This window comes from Biomphalaria glabrata, chromosome 10 (genome assembly GCF_947242115.1).
Source record: "Biomphalaria glabrata chromosome 10, xgBioGlab47.1, whole genome shotgun sequence".
Classification (NCBI taxonomy): Eukaryota; Metazoa; Mollusca; class Gastropoda; family Planorbidae; genus Biomphalaria; species Biomphalaria glabrata.
Genome location: NC_074720.1, coordinates 29,435,064 through 29,451,324, shown reverse-complemented (window position 1 = coordinate 29,451,324; position 16,261 = coordinate 29,435,064). Strand labels below are relative to the sequence as shown.

Here is a 16,261-nt window from a genome sequence, read left to right as displayed (position 1 = left end):
ACAGGTGTACATAGGTATCTTTTCCAACAAAAATCTCATTTCTTTTTTAAGATTTGTATGCTCTGTGAATGTGTTAATGGATATGATTATATGAGACCAACATAATGTTCTTTTGTAAAAAAAACAACAAAAATCATCTTCATGTCTAAATGTTTCCAATTGAGAATATCATTTTCAATTTTTGTATGTAATTCTCTACAATTACTTCCTAATTTCCTATCTTGGTCATCATTACATTGTATTTAAAACAGGCAAAAAATTGGTTTATAAGTTTAGATGAGCATTCTCATATTGGGTATGATTTGTTCACATAGACAATATTTTTTGGGCGTTACTTACCTACTTAGACTTAGATCCTCCAGCACCATTTGGCGAATTGGACGACTAGCTGTCTCCACAAAGATCTGTCACTGGCAATGTCTGAAGTCTCTTCCCACCTGGTGTGCACTGCTTTGAGGTCCTCCATAAAAGTGTGGCACCAAGTTATACGAGGACGTCCCAATTTGCGCTTTCCTCATATTGGCCTCCATGTCAACGCAACTCTTGGTATGTGTAATTCATTCTGTGGGCTGTCCCACAAACTTCATGTGACACTCGGTGACAATCTCATTAAATGGTGGACTCCAGTTTGGCATAGGATTTCCTTGTTTGAGCCCTTTTGAGCCACATTTAGTGTTTTCTCAATTTGGGCAGATAACTTCCCTGTCTCACATGATACATTGCTGTTGAAATGACAATTGTGTTAAGTTGGTGTATTTTTGTCTCAAGTCCAATAGCTTGGCTTGTCCAAATAGGCTGCATGCATTAGGAAAAACTTTTTTTTTATATTTATATTATATTAAGTTATACATTTTTTGAGATTTGGATAAAATTGAAAAAGGCCAGTTACATTTGTTTAGAAAATAAATGTCTTTCTTAAAAAGCTCTTTTCTTTTGTTAATAGGTTTTATTATAATATGTTTGGACAAACTGTTGGCAACTTAAACTTGTATGTTATGACTGGGCTTGTACTTCCTACACCATTGTGGTCCAAGAGTGGAACTCAAGGGCAAGCTTGGAAATATCAAAGTGTGGATGTTTCTTCTAGCAGAGTATTTAATGTAAATCGAATTCTAATTGTTTCAAAGATTTAACAATTTAAAAAAAAAGAAACTGTAGAAATAAAACAAATCTCAAAACAAATTCCTAAAATTTGTTTAGCGTGTAAAGTATGAAATTTACCTTCATGTTTTATATAATGCTTAATCTTTTTCTAAGAATCAAAAATATTTGTTGAAGTGAGAATTCATCATTTAATATAAAAGGTTTTCATTCAAATCATACAAGGTTTATAAATGTAAAAGATATCTTAAACACACTAAGAAGACTATAATAACAGTTAAAACATAGCTTTATTATCTTGACATTCTTTAAGCTTCAGTTCGTGCTGTCCACTTCAGTACTTTGATGTTTACTGATTTGCTTTCTACTCTGTCATACCTTGTACACTTTATAACCTGTTCACTCTACCAAGTACAACACTAAAGGTCAATTAGTCCATACAAAGTCACACACAATACACACACTATTCACTCAAAACAAATACACTATCACAATAAAGTCATATTCACTACCGTTAAAAAGTAAAAAAAAATAAATAAAAAAAAAATGTTTTGTTTCACTGGGTTATTCTAAAAATATACCTTTTGTGTACACAATTTTTTTTTTAATGTGTAATTGGTTTTGCAGATTGTGTTTGAAGGCACTGTAGGTTCCAGCTATTCTGGTGATATAGCTCTTGATGATATCTTGGTTACTAATGGAACATGTTCCAGTGGTAATAAATAAATACTTTCATAAAATTCCAATTTCTTTGTGAATATTTGCATTGCTGATTTCAGCGTAAAACTTTTAGTTTAGCTTTTTTTTTTCTATTTACAATATGAAATTCTTGATCCTGACCACTCACTCATAATAGTAATAATCACTAATTCTCCCACTTGCTGTGGATGATCAAATATTTAACAAAATTAAAAAAAAAATTAATATGTTCTTTCTTAGCAACTAAGCAATTTTCAAGATTGAAACCACAGCAGTTAAATTTACAAAAAATGACTTTTTATTTACAATTTCTAGCAACTCTGAATTTAAAAGACTGAATTTGAAAGATGACAAATTAATATTTCCTTGCACTGAAGCACTTACTAATAATTTTTTCTGGGGGCGTAACTTTCTTTCATTCCATTTAGCTATTTATGTATATTTCTTCACAGATTTAGATCTTTAATGCAGTTCTTTTCTAGATAATTGTCAGAGTGAAAGTGATAGATTAATCTTAGACCAGTGTTTCCCAAACTGTGTTGCGTGAAACCCGAGTGTTCTGCGAGGCCTTGAAAATATGTTCCATGAACTATTGGAATAATTAACTAGTAGGCCACCACATGAATTTATCACTATTCAGATATTACAAATATTCAATATTACTTCTTTCTTTTTTTTTTGTGGGGGGGGGGGGGGGTTATAAAATCAATTTTAGTTATAAAATGAAATATAAAATTGGGTTAAGTTGAATTTTAAAATAGCCCTATACAGTTTTAATCTTCTATCATTAGCTTATTTCAATTGTTCTCAAAATTTTCTCTATTTGTCCACATTTCAGTTGCCTTTGCCTCAGGAAACATTTACAACAGCACATGTACTTTTGAAACTGACTTGTGTGGATTTACTCAAGATACTACTGACAACTTTGACTGGGACAGACATAAAGGCTACACTAGTACTATAACAACTGGCCCAACTACAGATCATACTCTGCAAACCCCAGCAGGTATTTTTTCCTTTTTTTTTTTTTTTTTTACTTTAGAATAATAATAGCCCATCAAATAAAAAGCATAATTTTACATTTTTTTGGCTGAAAGTGCTGAATCAGAACAATATCTCCTGGGCACACACCCCTGTGCACTGACTATGCAATACTGCAAGCAGAGAAGCAGGGGCTCAGTGTAGTAACCTAATGAAACACTACAAGAAGACATGTCTTGATCCTAGGCTTTTTTGAACAAGAATGACAAAACAGTTCACAATAACACAGTACACACACACAAGCTGACCTGTACACCAAGACATTTTGACACACAAGAACAGATTAGTTCACAACACACAACAAGAACATAAATACACAACACTCAGCAAACTGGCTGCCTGGTTATACAGTATGCATGCTGGACTGTCGTACAGACTTATGGATGGTCCTAGGTTCAAACTTTGCTCACTCCCATCCCCTGTGTCCTACAGGAGGTTAGCACTAGGAAGTTAATTATCTTCAACTCTGAAAGAACATCGGAAACATGTCAAACATTGTATAAAAAACATTTTTACCACATCTTTTTATTTAGTCTCAGAAACAAAATAAACGTTCTGTTTCTTCTTTTCATAATACATCAGAATTGAAGAACACTGTTACTGATGATTATCATGACATGTAGGATGCTTTAGGAATATTATTCCTGGCATGTCATACATATGGAGCATTACTTTCCTGAGACTGGACTATTATAGGAACTAGGAAATACTTGCGAATGTGATAAAATGTGATACTTATTTACATGAACATAATTTACACATAAGATTACTTTTATTCACAGATATGTATATATATACTTTGTTCACTTTGGTCATATCACTACGTCCACTAACAAATGACATCTGCCCTTGTAGAGTGTCACCAGAGAAAGTCCTCCAAAACTGCTCTTTTTACCAAGAGGCCCGTACAAGACTCTGGCCCCAAAACACCCCAACAGAAAGAAAACTATATGGAGAGCTCCCTTATTTGGAAACCACTGTGCAGTTCATGTCATATATTGGTCTAGTCATCTGAACGCTCCAACATAACAATGAGAACAAAGAAAATGAAGATGATGACTAAGTCCACTACTTGACTTCACACAACATATTTCATCCACTTATTTCATCCACATATTTCATCCACTTATTTCATCCACTTATTTCATCCACTTATTTCATCCACATATTTCATCCACTTATTTAATCCACATATTTCATCCACTTATTTCATCCATTTATTTCATCCACTTATGTCATCCACTTATGTCATCCACTTATTTCATCATCTTATTTCATCATCTTATTTCATCCACTTATTTCATCCACTTATTTCATCCACTTATTTCATCAACTTATTAAAGAATAACTTTTAAATGCAAAATTTTATTGCTAAGGGAAAGAGTGTTCTTAAAACATGATAGTAATAGATGTTGAAACAAAAATGTTAATCCTAAACATTCTTTTTGTTACCATCAGCAAGTTAATGAATAAATGATTTCCGCAACACTTTGCTATATTTTATATTTGAAAATATCGTTTTCTATTTTCAGGCTATTACATTTATGTGGAGTCATCAGCACCCAGAAGACCTGGAGACAAAGCCAGAATTGAAACAAAAACTGTTCCAGGAAATGCTGCAAGCTCTCAGTGTGTGAGTTTCTGGTACAGTATGTACGGCAGCACCATTGGGACACTCAATGTTTACCTTAAAAGAAATGGTGTCCTAGGCTCGGTTGCTTGGTTTAGAATTCGTAAGTTTAATTCCTTATTTTTCAAGAGTTATAGGTAAAATAGAGAAAGTTAGAAGAGATAAACTTACAATTAATTATTTTAAAAATAGATGATCAAGGCTCTGGGTGGAAACAGGCCACATTTAGCGTTCCAGCTGGGAGTTCCAGTTTTTCAGTGGTGTTTGAGGGTGTGGTAGGAAATGGCATCTACAGTGACATTGCTTTGGATGACATAACTATAATGAACTCTGATTGCTCACATCCTGGTATGTCATATTTTATTCATTCCTTATATTCATAGAATTAGTGTGTAAATACATTAAAGAAGAAATAATTTTTTTTTGTTTAACATGAACAAGTAACACCTTACCTGATGTGCAAATCATCTTTTTCTAAAAGGAGTGTTTTGGCAGCAAATATTGAAAGTGATTTACTGTAAAAATAATTACACTAATTCGTATAAGCTACATATTTCTATTTTTTTAGGTAACTGCAATTTTGATACTGGAATGTGTACATGGAAAAATGATCAAACACATGATAATTTTGATTGGTTAATAACTAGTCAGTCAACTGGATCTTTTAACACTGGCCCAGTACAAGATCACACAATGAATAATGCTACAGGTATTTATTAATATAAACCTCTTGCTTGATAACAATAATTTGTATAAAGCCTGAATGGTTCTCCATTTTAATAACAATATAATTACATAATTATAATTGTAATTACATTCCCAACAATATAATTAATTTTTGACAATTAAAACCCATTTCTTGTTTGTTTATTAGGCAAATATGTCTTTATTGATGCCTCTGCACCTCGTGTACAAGGAGATAAAGCATGGTTTGTCAGTCAAGATTTAAGTCCAGATATGCCTTCTTGTCTTAAGTTTTGGTATAACATGAATGGACCTACTGTAGGGACTTTAAATATATGGGTCAAACAGAGTAGTGACAATAGTCTTAGACCAATATGGTCACTCTCTGGGAATCAAGGCCAAAGTTGGATGATTGGACAAGCTCTCATACCTAGACAGACTGGCAGTTATCAGGTATATATCAGTTTGAAATTAACTACATTATTCATATCAAGAAACAGATCTACCCAGACTTACTATTATCCTTCTCACTACTAAAGGTTATCTTTGTATGACTTCAGATTCCAACCTTTGAGTTCTCTTTGCATCTGGCAGAAACAGATTATAAGTTGTGTGTTCCAGCCATCTCTGTCTTCCCTCATTCAGTGATTCAACTTATATAGCTACCCTAACACAAGCGCTAGTTTAGAAATGATAACCTACTGCTTACAACAGATCCTCTGAGTCTTTTCATTTAGAAAAATCCATAAGATATTTGTTTTTGATGGACCTTTTATTTTCACCTATCCCTTAGTCTCTTGGACCATAGGGGCACCACACAAGATCTGTTGACTCTATCTTCATTCCTCTCTGTTTTTGCCTTGGATAGATCCTCTTTCAATGGCAGGCCCGTCCATGGCTTTCTCTGTCTGCCTCTTCTACTTTTCCTAGTAATGTTCCCTGAAGGAAGATCTTTGCCTGCCCTGAGGATCTTTAAATATTGCCATAAAGTTTTAGTTTGCGTTTTTTTTTACAATAGTAAGCAGGTCATTGTGGGGTCCAATCACTGTAGTAACCCTGTCTCAAATCTCTTCGTTTGTGATGCATTTGACTAAATTGCCATAATTATTTAACTTATCAGTTGCTTGCACTATGTTTAGATTTTTCCAATACATTGAATGAATATAGTAGGCCTAGTCTATTTCAATTCATACTCTATTACAAATATAATCCAAAGTTAAAATATGTATTTTTAATGAACTAAGAAAATGTCAACATTTGGTCTTTGTCCATTTTTTTTGTACTAAAGATATGAACTGCTACTGCAGAGGTTTATAAATATTCCTTCATTATATTTGTAAAGGTCATATTTGAAGGAGTGCGTGGAAGTAACTGGAATGGTGATATTGCTCTAGATGACATTACATTTGATAATACTTCTTCATGTGGAGGTAATTAAATACATATTTTATGGCTGCTTATCTTTTAGCAATAAAATTGAATGGCATATGACTATTAACTCGTTCAGTGCTTCATTTCTCTCATGGAGTAACTTTGCTAGCATTGGCCAGTGCATTGTTGCTCTCAGCAAGTAAATTGGTATATAGTATTTATTTTCACTATCGAATGTTTAACTGTTTATTTCTCTTTTTATTATTTCTGGATGTGAAAGTGATTGTTTTTATTTTTATTGTAAATTGAATTCAGGGACATCAAAGAAAACATTGTGTTAGTGGTTTAGTTCATTCCACAGGACCCAAGATAATGTAACTAATATAATTTCTTAGTACATTTATTAGAAAGAAACTATTTAAAGAAACTAAGGCAGAAAGAGTTTATAAAAAGTATATAAAAATTAAACACCTAACCCAAAAAGTAAGCAGACAGCTGCAGAGGGAATACATAAACAATGTAATATCTAAGGATAACAACAAAAAACTATGGTCATACATTAAGTTTAAGAAAATCGAAACAAAAAGGATAGCACCATTAAAAGGAGAACAATACATAATGATAATGAAACTAAAGCTAACATCCTAAACAAATACCTTGCATCAGCATTCTCAGCCCCAGGAGACAAAGACTTATTACTTAATTTGAACCAAGTAGACAACATAGGAGATATAGTAGTACAAGAAAAGGGAATCCAAAAACTATTAGCCAATATCAAACCAAATAAAGCGTCTGGACCTGATGGTATTCCAGCTAGATTACTCATAGAACTAAGCAATGAGCTAGCACCAGTGTTCAAAATACTTTTTCAGGCATCTCTTAACCAGGGCAGAGTACCAGGGACTGGAAAGAAGCTAATGTCACCCCCTATTTGAAAAGTGAGAAAAATCTGACCCAGGAAACTACAGACCAGTATCGTTTACCAGCATCACATGTAAAATCCTAGAACACATAATATGTAGCAACATCATAAATCACTTAGACAAACATAATGTCCTTACTCCATACCAACATGGCTTTAGGAAATATAGATCATGTGAAACACAACTAATAGGACTAATTGATGATTTTTCAAAAGGTTTAGATAATAGTGAGCAAATAGATGCTATCTTACTAGATTTTTCCAAGGCTTTTGACAAAGTTCACCACCATAGTTTGCTTAAAAAAACTAAAATATTTTGGCATTAATGGTCCATTGCATCAGTGGATTAAAGATTTTCTGATAGGAAGAGAACAAACTGTAATAATAAATAGCTCTAAATCAACACCAATAACAGTAAACTCAGGTGTGCCTCAAGGAACAGTCTTAGGTCCACTACTATTTTTAATTTACATAATTTATTTACCAATTGCATTAGTTCAGAAACAAAAGTCAGATTATTTGCAGACGATTGCATAATATATAGAAAAATAAAAACAACACAAGACATAGAAATTTTACAAAGAGAATTAGATGAATTACAGAAATGGGAATCAAATTGGAGCATGTCTTTCCACCCAGAAAAATGTCAGTTATTAAGAGTAACAAAAAAACTAAAACAAATTAATTCCACTTATCTTATTCATGGTAAACCAGTAACAGACTAACAACGCAAAATACCTAGGTGTTATAATAAATGAAAAACTGTCATGGAATCCCCATATTGATGAAACTTTAAAAAAAACAACAACAAAGCATTAGGGTTTATTAGAAGAAATTTCTATAAATCAAATAACATAAAACTAAAATGTCATTTAACCTTGGTTAGGCCAATAATAGAATATGCATCCTCTGTTTGGAACCCCTCAACTCAAGAAAACATTAAGAAACTGGAACAGACACAAAATAGAGCAGTGAGATTCATAACAAATGAATATTCACATTTGACTAGAGTAACACCTTTAGTAAAATATCTAAATTTTGAAAGCCTTCAGGATAGAAGACTTAAAAGTAAAGTAGCAATTATACATAAAATACTGAACCATAATCTTCAAATACAAAAACAAAATTTAATAAAATACTCAGAAAGACACAAAGATAAAGGCACATTCCTCGTTCCATATGCTAGGACAAATTTGTACAAAAGTTCATTCTTCCATAGCGCTATTAGAGCATGGAATGAGTTGCCTGAGCTAGCCAGGAAAACCATTTACTTGGCAGAATTTAGGACATTGGTTAATATGCATGACTAAATGCATGATGCGTAGGACGTTGTCATCTTCTTTTTTGAAGTAACATCTGTATCATATAAGATAAGATAAGAACGCCAGCAGACAACAGCTTTGTCTGCAGAGTTGCAGAAAAATATGCAGGTCGCAGCTGGGCTTGCATAATCATGGGAAACACTGCACTCATCCTTAATCTTTGGAATGGAAGACATTGCCATTATTATTTGGTGTTTTAGTTATCTTTTTTGAAATTTGAAATGACAAAATGTGTTTAAGCTTGTGATTTTTCAATATATTTGGATAAGATGTAGAATTAAAAGTGTTTTTATTAGCCTTCTTCAACTACACCTGTCCCTTTGTCTGTTGGGGCACTACATATGATCTGTCAGCCATCCCTTTCTATTCCTGTCTTTCTTTTGCAATGATTAGAACCTCTTTCAATGACCGGCCCAACCATTCTTTGATGTTGTCTTACCATCTTAGTTCACCTCTTCTTCTTTCCTGGTACTGTTCCCTGCTGGAAGGTCTTTGCCATCCTTATATGGCCATACTGTTTTAGTTTGTGTTTTTTTTTATTACCCTACTGTTACACCCATCTTCTTTTCACCAATCTTCTTTTTTTGTGACACAAAAAATTCGTGTACAATATTATAAATAAATATTTTATGTCATTGTATGTGTGTTTCAAATTAAAACACTTAAGTTAAAATTGCAAGAATTTGAGTTCAAAGTTAGTTTGATTGAAGGCTGTAACTTTGACTCTATCAAAGTTAGTTTGATTGAAGGCTGTAACTTTGACTCTATCAAAGTTAGTTTGATTGAAGGCTGTAACTTTGACTCTATCAAAGTTAGTTTGATTGAAGGCTGTAACTTTGACTCTATCAAAGTTAGTTTGATTGAAGGCTGTAACTTTGACTCTATCAAAGTTAGTTTGATTGCAGTTTTACAGGCTGTACCTTTGACTCTTTTCAGTTTTCCCTACTGGTGCACGTACATCCCTTACTGCTATAACAATTCCTCCAACTCGAATTTCAACAACACAGTCTACAACTACTAGAGGATTTTTGGGTTTTACTGTGGTAAATGTGTTGGATAAGTTGAAATGCAATTTTGAGACACCTTGTCAGTATCAGAATGATGTGAATGATAAGACAAACTGGCTTAACAACACAGGATCAACATCTTCAATTGGAACGGGACCACCAGCTGATCATACCTTAGGAACTGTTCAAGGTTGGATACATTTATACATTTTATTGTAGATATAACACCAGTGCACATTATTAGAATGATTGTGTATATAGTTTATATATCTTTTATTCTCATAATTAAATTAGCTCTAAATGTAATAACTCTGACATATAGCTTATATAGTCAGTGTTTTGTTTTATTTTGCTCTATTATTGTATTTATTTAATTTGTGATAATTGAACTGTACAAAAATATTTGAGTTAATATGCTTACATCATTTACATTTAGAGATACATCATTTATTCTAAAAAGTTATTATTAGTTAGAAACATTCTATTTATTAATACATAAATATTATATATATTACTATTGTGAAGCAGTCAAGGGAAGAAGAATACAAAATACTTAAAAAATATAATGAATATTGACATAGATTTGTCTAGGATTGAAAGTTTTTTTTTATTACAAAGTTTATATCAACTCACTCTGTATGTCTGTCTGGCAAAAAGTCATATCTTGGATGAAATTGAAATTTTGCACAATTATTTCTTGCACCTGACAAAACAAAAAAAAAATATATATAAATTAACCTATTAGTTAAATAACTATTGGAAATTAACTATTTGTCTGGTATCAAACAAAGGAAAGAAATAGTACTTGATAGATGTGGTGTTATAATTTTATTTAAAATTCTTAGCGCACAGATCTATTACAAATTTAATTACATAACTTATCCAAATTAATTAATACAATTACACTTAATATAAGGTTTGTTTTTAAAAAAGTATTTTTTATATATTTTTCTTGTTTATTCTTTGCTTTATAGGACATTACATTTATCTTGAAGCCTCTGCACCTGCTCAGCCTGGAGATAATGCCAAATTTGTGTCACCTGCTTTTGGAGCTCCCCTAGGAAGCTATTGTCTTTTTTTTTGGTACCACATGTATGGCTCTCAGATGGGAACTTTAAATGTTCAATTGACAGATGGCACATCAAATGCAGTTACTTTATGGTCAAGACATAGCAACCAAGGCAACCAATGGAATCTAGCTCAGGTTCCATTAACAGTGAGATCGATAAACTCTAAGGTAATTACACATATATTTCTCTTTATTTTTAGGTGAACATTTGAATAGTGAGCAGGCTGCTATGGTACTAAATTAAATTTCCACACTATAACAGACAATATTTTGAAAATAAATGTTCTTTTTTTTATTACAGAGTTGCAATATTGTAGATTCTTTAGATTATAAACACATTTTAGATTTGAACTTTTAATATTACACATAAAATATATTTTAAAAAAATGCCCCACATTGTGAGAATAAAGTTAATCTCTTTCAAGTGGGGCATACTGGCTGAGAGGTGAAGTAATTCATAAGGCTGAGTGCCAATTAAGACTGGGATTTTCAACCTTGGGATTTTTAGGATGCTTCTGAGTCCAATGAACTTAAATGAGTACCTGACATATGTTTGGGAAGTAAAGGGGATAGGTTGTTGTGTTGGCCACATAACACCCTTTCTAATTATCAGCTATAAAAACAAGCTCTACCTCATCCGCCCCCTATTGTTGTGTTGGCCACATAACACCCTTTCTAATAATCAGCTATAAAAACGAGCTTTACCTCATCCGCCCCCTATTGTTGTATTGGCCACATAACACACTTTCTAACCGTCAGCTATAAAAATGAGCTTTACCTCATCTGCCCCTATAAATCAAAAAGTCTTAAAGGGGGCTAACTTAACTTTCATTAATCTTTCAATACTTCTTGCCCTTTTTTATAATAATAAAAATCAATCAACTTTTCTTTCTTTTAGATTATTTTTGAAGGAATAGTGGGTAGTGGATACCTTAGTGATATAGCATTAGACGACATCTCAGTGAGTAACTCAACTTGCACACTGCCTCGTAAGTTTATTTTATGTCATTTCTTAGGTCTTAACAATGAGATCTTGTCAGTCTCAGTAGATCCCAAACTTGAACAAGGATTTAGTGCTAGATAGAGAGGATATTAATGCTCAGAGAATGTAAAGCTGCTTTCTAATATCTTGAGTTGAAATGTTGGTCAGTAACAATTGTGAAAACTGTCTGTTGCTCATGGCAGACGTAATGTACAATGGAACCAAAGAAATTTTTCACCAGTAGATGATTTGTCAACATTGGATGCTTATTTAAGTAAAATTTAGGAAAAAGAAATTCATGCTTTTACTTGATCTAGAAAAATACATTGGATGCTTATTTAAGTAAAATTTAGGAAAAAGAAATTCATGCTTTTACTTGATCTAGAAAAATACAACTTTTAATTGAATAACACATTCCTCCTTATATGTTCCATTGATTTATTATTATGCTTCATGAAAAGTGATCCTTATACTGTACTACAGAAACTGATTGACTATGATGTATTTAGAAAATCAAATCATTTCTTTTTCACATTATTAGTTGCACTTAAAACATTCTGATCCACAACCCAAATGATTTTTGTTTACTCAGCTAAGTTGCATCTCATGTCACTGGTACAATAAATATCAGCTGATCAAAGTATCTCTGAATCCATGGTGCTCATCCTGACACATTCATTCAGCAGTCAGCATTTTTTTTTTTACAATTGTCTCCATTTTTTTAAATTTACAGCTGCCTGTAATTTTGATCAAGGCAATACTTGTAGTTGGACTCAGATGGCTACAGGAGATACTTTTGATTGGACTTTACAAAAGGGGTCAACAACCAGTATCGGAACTGGTCCATCCAATGATCACACCACTAATTCTGCAGCAGGTATTGTCTATAAAATACATTTCTAGTATTATGCCATAAGGATGCAGTTTACTGAAAAGTATTCTTATAAAAACTAAACATTTCAGGTCAATATATTTACATTGAGACCAGTACTCCTAGACATCAAGGAGATACAGCTTATCTTCTAAGTTCAAGTTTAGCAGCCACAAGTGGAAGCACTTCTTGTTTTAAGTAAGTAACATTTATATACTTTCAAACAAATGTTTTATTATAAGTTGATAAGTATGTCTCTGCACAAAGTGATTCATTTAAAAACAAAATCTAAAAAAGAAATTGATTTTTTTTTTCTGGGGGGATATTTCTTACATGTTTGGGTTGTGGGGCTGAGTGGCATAAACTACTTGACCCCATAATAAAGATATGAAGTTCAAACCATAAGGTATATCAACAAGTTTCAATTGATTTGAAAGACAACATGGAAACCATCTCCTAGTTTAGACTAATGTCCCCCCCCCCCCCTTTATGTCCACAATACAGGATAGAACATGCTCTAAGAGCATCAAGTATGCATTGTAGAAAAGCATTTGTAATAATCTCATTAAATCAACACTTCTGTAAATTCATACTATGTTTTTCAGATTCTGGTACAGTATGAAAGGTTCTTCCATTGGCCAGCTATCACTTAACTATGTTTTGAATGGTGTTTTGCCTGGCACACCATTGTGGCAGTATGGTAAAAATCTAAATTTTCAAGACTGGAACTTAGCTACAGTTCCTATAATTTCTGCCACTGGATTCAAAGTGAGAAACATTTGTTTTCACACTAAATAATGTTGAGTCTATTTTGTAACTAGTGTAGAAACTATATCTTAAGAACATGTACCAATGATGTATTTTTTTCTTGTGTCTATGCAGCTTCTTTTTATTGGAACTGTTGGTGCAGGCTATACTGGGGATATTGCTATTGATGACATAACTTACACCACAGAAAACTGCCCTCTCTCACCAAGTGATGCACGACCTTCTGGCCAAACAACACCTCAAACCATTATGACAACAACTATCAATCCAAACTCAGTAACATCCAGTATGTTCTTTATTTGTTAAAACTAATATCTTTTTGTTGTTTAATGGGCAAGTGAAATAACATTATTCCGTTTTGTGGGCTAATTGATGAAAGTTGTCTATTACCAGCACTATAATCAGCTTCTATTTACTTCTGTCACTCTGTGGGATGGTTGTTAGATGGTTGTCATAGTAGTTCACTGTCATAGTCATGCCTAGTCATGCAGTATGAACATTGGACTGTTGTTTGGTGGTCTTAATGGTCCCAGGTTCATACACTGCCTTCCCCTGTTGTGCTGCTAGAGGTTTGGAATAGGATGTTGTCAACTCTGAAGGAACATCCAAAACATGGAAAACATTTTTACTAACACACTTCCTGTCATGCTTCAATATTTGGTTTTTGAACAATTATAAAGCAAAGTTTGTTACCCTTGTTTGTTTAGATATACCTAAATATTTTTTTTTTTCTATAGTATCCACATCCTTTGATTGCAATTTTGAGTCCAATATGTGTGCATGGATGAATGACCAAACAGATAATTATGACTGGTCATGGGGTAGGACAGCATCAGCAGTAGCAACGACAGTCAGTGGTTTACCTCACACAGACCATACCACTAACACTGGAGGTAGATATATTTGTGTTTATAATCTAGATTTGTATATTCGTGTGTGCACAACTCAGATTCATCTGAAATTAACAGTTTGATGTTTTTTTTAAGGTTAATAGAAATGATTTTATTAGGAAGTTTAAAAATAACTATTAATCAACCACTAATTGGGTTCAAACTATTAGAAACAAAGACATGAAAAAAAATAGTCTTTATTGGAGTTAGCCCATTTCCATTAATAATTAAAACATGAAAAATATATAATTGGAGTGTTAGTTGTTTGAATCTTGTAACTCATACAGTGCATGTAACTTTGCTAGTGCCTGTGAGAGGGGTGTTACTTTCAGCAAGTAACTGATCTAATATTTATTTCACTATCTTTTTAATGTTAAAATGTATTTTTTTTTCTGGATGTGAGATTGATCATTTTTTGTTTTGTTAGTAAAGTAATTGCATGATCGACTTGTTTAAAAAAAAAGACTACATTGTGTTAGGGGTTTCTCTTTTTTTAGTTTATTTTATGGAGCCTCAAATAATGAAAATGATACAATTTCTTAGTGTATTTGTTCATCTCTTATGAAATTTGACATTAAATGTATTAAGTTTTGTGATGCTTGGATCTAAGTATAAAATCTAAAAAAAAATTATCTTAGTTTTAGTAACTCTACCCCCCCCCCCCCTCCCTCCTTTTTACAGATTTTTGTTATAAAAAAAAATGCAGTGAAAGAGTTAATAACAGTTAATTAGTTTGATGTTTTAGTTTTGGAAATTGTTAGGTTTTGCAAAGTTCTTTGTGGTAACTGTGACTCATGTTAGCAGAAAGTACATTTGACTGTATAATAACTATAACATATTTCATGTCATCAAGACTAGTAACTCCAATAATCTAGAGGCTTTTTATGTTTGTTATGGAAATCTTTTTTACCTTGTTGTATCATAATATAATCAATCAAACAGCATTTAGCAACATGACAATAATGTAATACAATGAAATATACTTAATAGGTGGACACTACGTTTATTACGACATGTCTCAAGGAACCGTAGGAGATGAAGGCAGTACAGCCTATTTAATTAGTCCCATTGTACAGAAGAGCGGAGGCAAATGTTTGCGGTAATCAGTTTCTATTGACTTTGTCTTCTTGACATTTATGTTTAGCTTTTTAACATTTGCATTTAGAGTGATAAAATGTGTTCAAATTTAATATTCATACCTTTTACTTTCAGATATTGGTATAATATGAACAGTAATGTCAGAGAGTTAGGTGTTTATGTAAAGAGAGGAAGTTCATTATCTTTACCTTTGCAACGCATACTTGGTAGTCAAGGCCCTACTTGGAAACAAAAGGCATTATATTTTAACTTAACTGGAGGATACCAGGTAATCATTGTATTATTTTAAACAATATTGATTTAAACTGAAGGATAGAGTTAGTTGGTGGTAATAGAACCTTTTTTTCATGTTTTCATATTACATTACACACTAACTCAAATTCACATCTGTCACAAATTTATTTTGTTTCTTTTACTTGAAATATATTAGTGACGTAATTGGATTCGGAGGTGCTGTAATTATAGAAACAGTGAAGTGACACAGTGTTGATAAATTTTCATGAGTTGCAACTGGATTTGCATTGTCTTGTGAAACACTGCACTCATCCTTAATCCTCGGAATCGAAGACATTGCCATTACTATTCATTATGTAAAATAATCATTTTGTGTTTACATTTTAATTTAAAGTATTTATTTTGTTTAGATTGTGTTTGTTGGCAAAAAAGGGATTATGGGGACACCTGGAATAATTGCACTTGATGACATCACTTTGAGAGATGGTATTTGTGAAGGTAAATTTGTCAGTTTACTGATTTTGACATCTATAAGATATTTTTATCATTTTTTTTTAAATTATGTGAAAAGG

The 16,261-nt window shown here is 32.5% G+C and overlaps 1 protein-coding gene across 1 annotated transcript in view; it reads left to right on the top strand.

Moving 5' to 3' along the window:
* Window positions 1-16,261, top strand: part of LOC106054420 (MAM and LDL-receptor class A domain-containing protein 2-like) — a 124,742-nt gene that overhangs the window by 28,115 nt on the left and 80,366 nt on the right. The window contains exons 26-44 of the mRNA XM_056044467.1: window positions 944-1,100; window positions 1,729-1,816; window positions 2,639-2,806; window positions 4,374-4,574; window positions 4,664-4,819; window positions 5,040-5,180; window positions 5,346-5,608; window positions 6,498-6,585; window positions 9,707-9,967; window positions 10,752-11,014; window positions 11,745-11,835; window positions 12,562-12,705; window positions 12,792-12,897; window positions 13,305-13,467; window positions 13,582-13,753; window positions 14,205-14,360; window positions 15,348-15,456; window positions 15,570-15,723; window positions 16,100-16,187. Of these exons, the coding sequence (XP_055900442.1) occupies window positions 944-1,100; window positions 1,729-1,816; window positions 2,639-2,806; window positions 4,374-4,574; window positions 4,664-4,819; window positions 5,040-5,180; window positions 5,346-5,608; window positions 6,498-6,585; window positions 9,707-9,967; window positions 10,752-11,014; window positions 11,745-11,835; window positions 12,562-12,705; window positions 12,792-12,897; window positions 13,305-13,467; window positions 13,582-13,753; window positions 14,205-14,360; window positions 15,348-15,456; window positions 15,570-15,723; window positions 16,100-16,187 (2,969 nt within the window). The remainder of the gene's footprint in view (window positions 1-943; window positions 1,101-1,728; window positions 1,817-2,638; window positions 2,807-4,373; window positions 4,575-4,663; window positions 4,820-5,039; window positions 5,181-5,345; window positions 5,609-6,497; window positions 6,586-9,706; window positions 9,968-10,751; window positions 11,015-11,744; window positions 11,836-12,561; window positions 12,706-12,791; window positions 12,898-13,304; window positions 13,468-13,581; window positions 13,754-14,204; window positions 14,361-15,347; window positions 15,457-15,569; window positions 15,724-16,099; window positions 16,188-16,261) is intronic.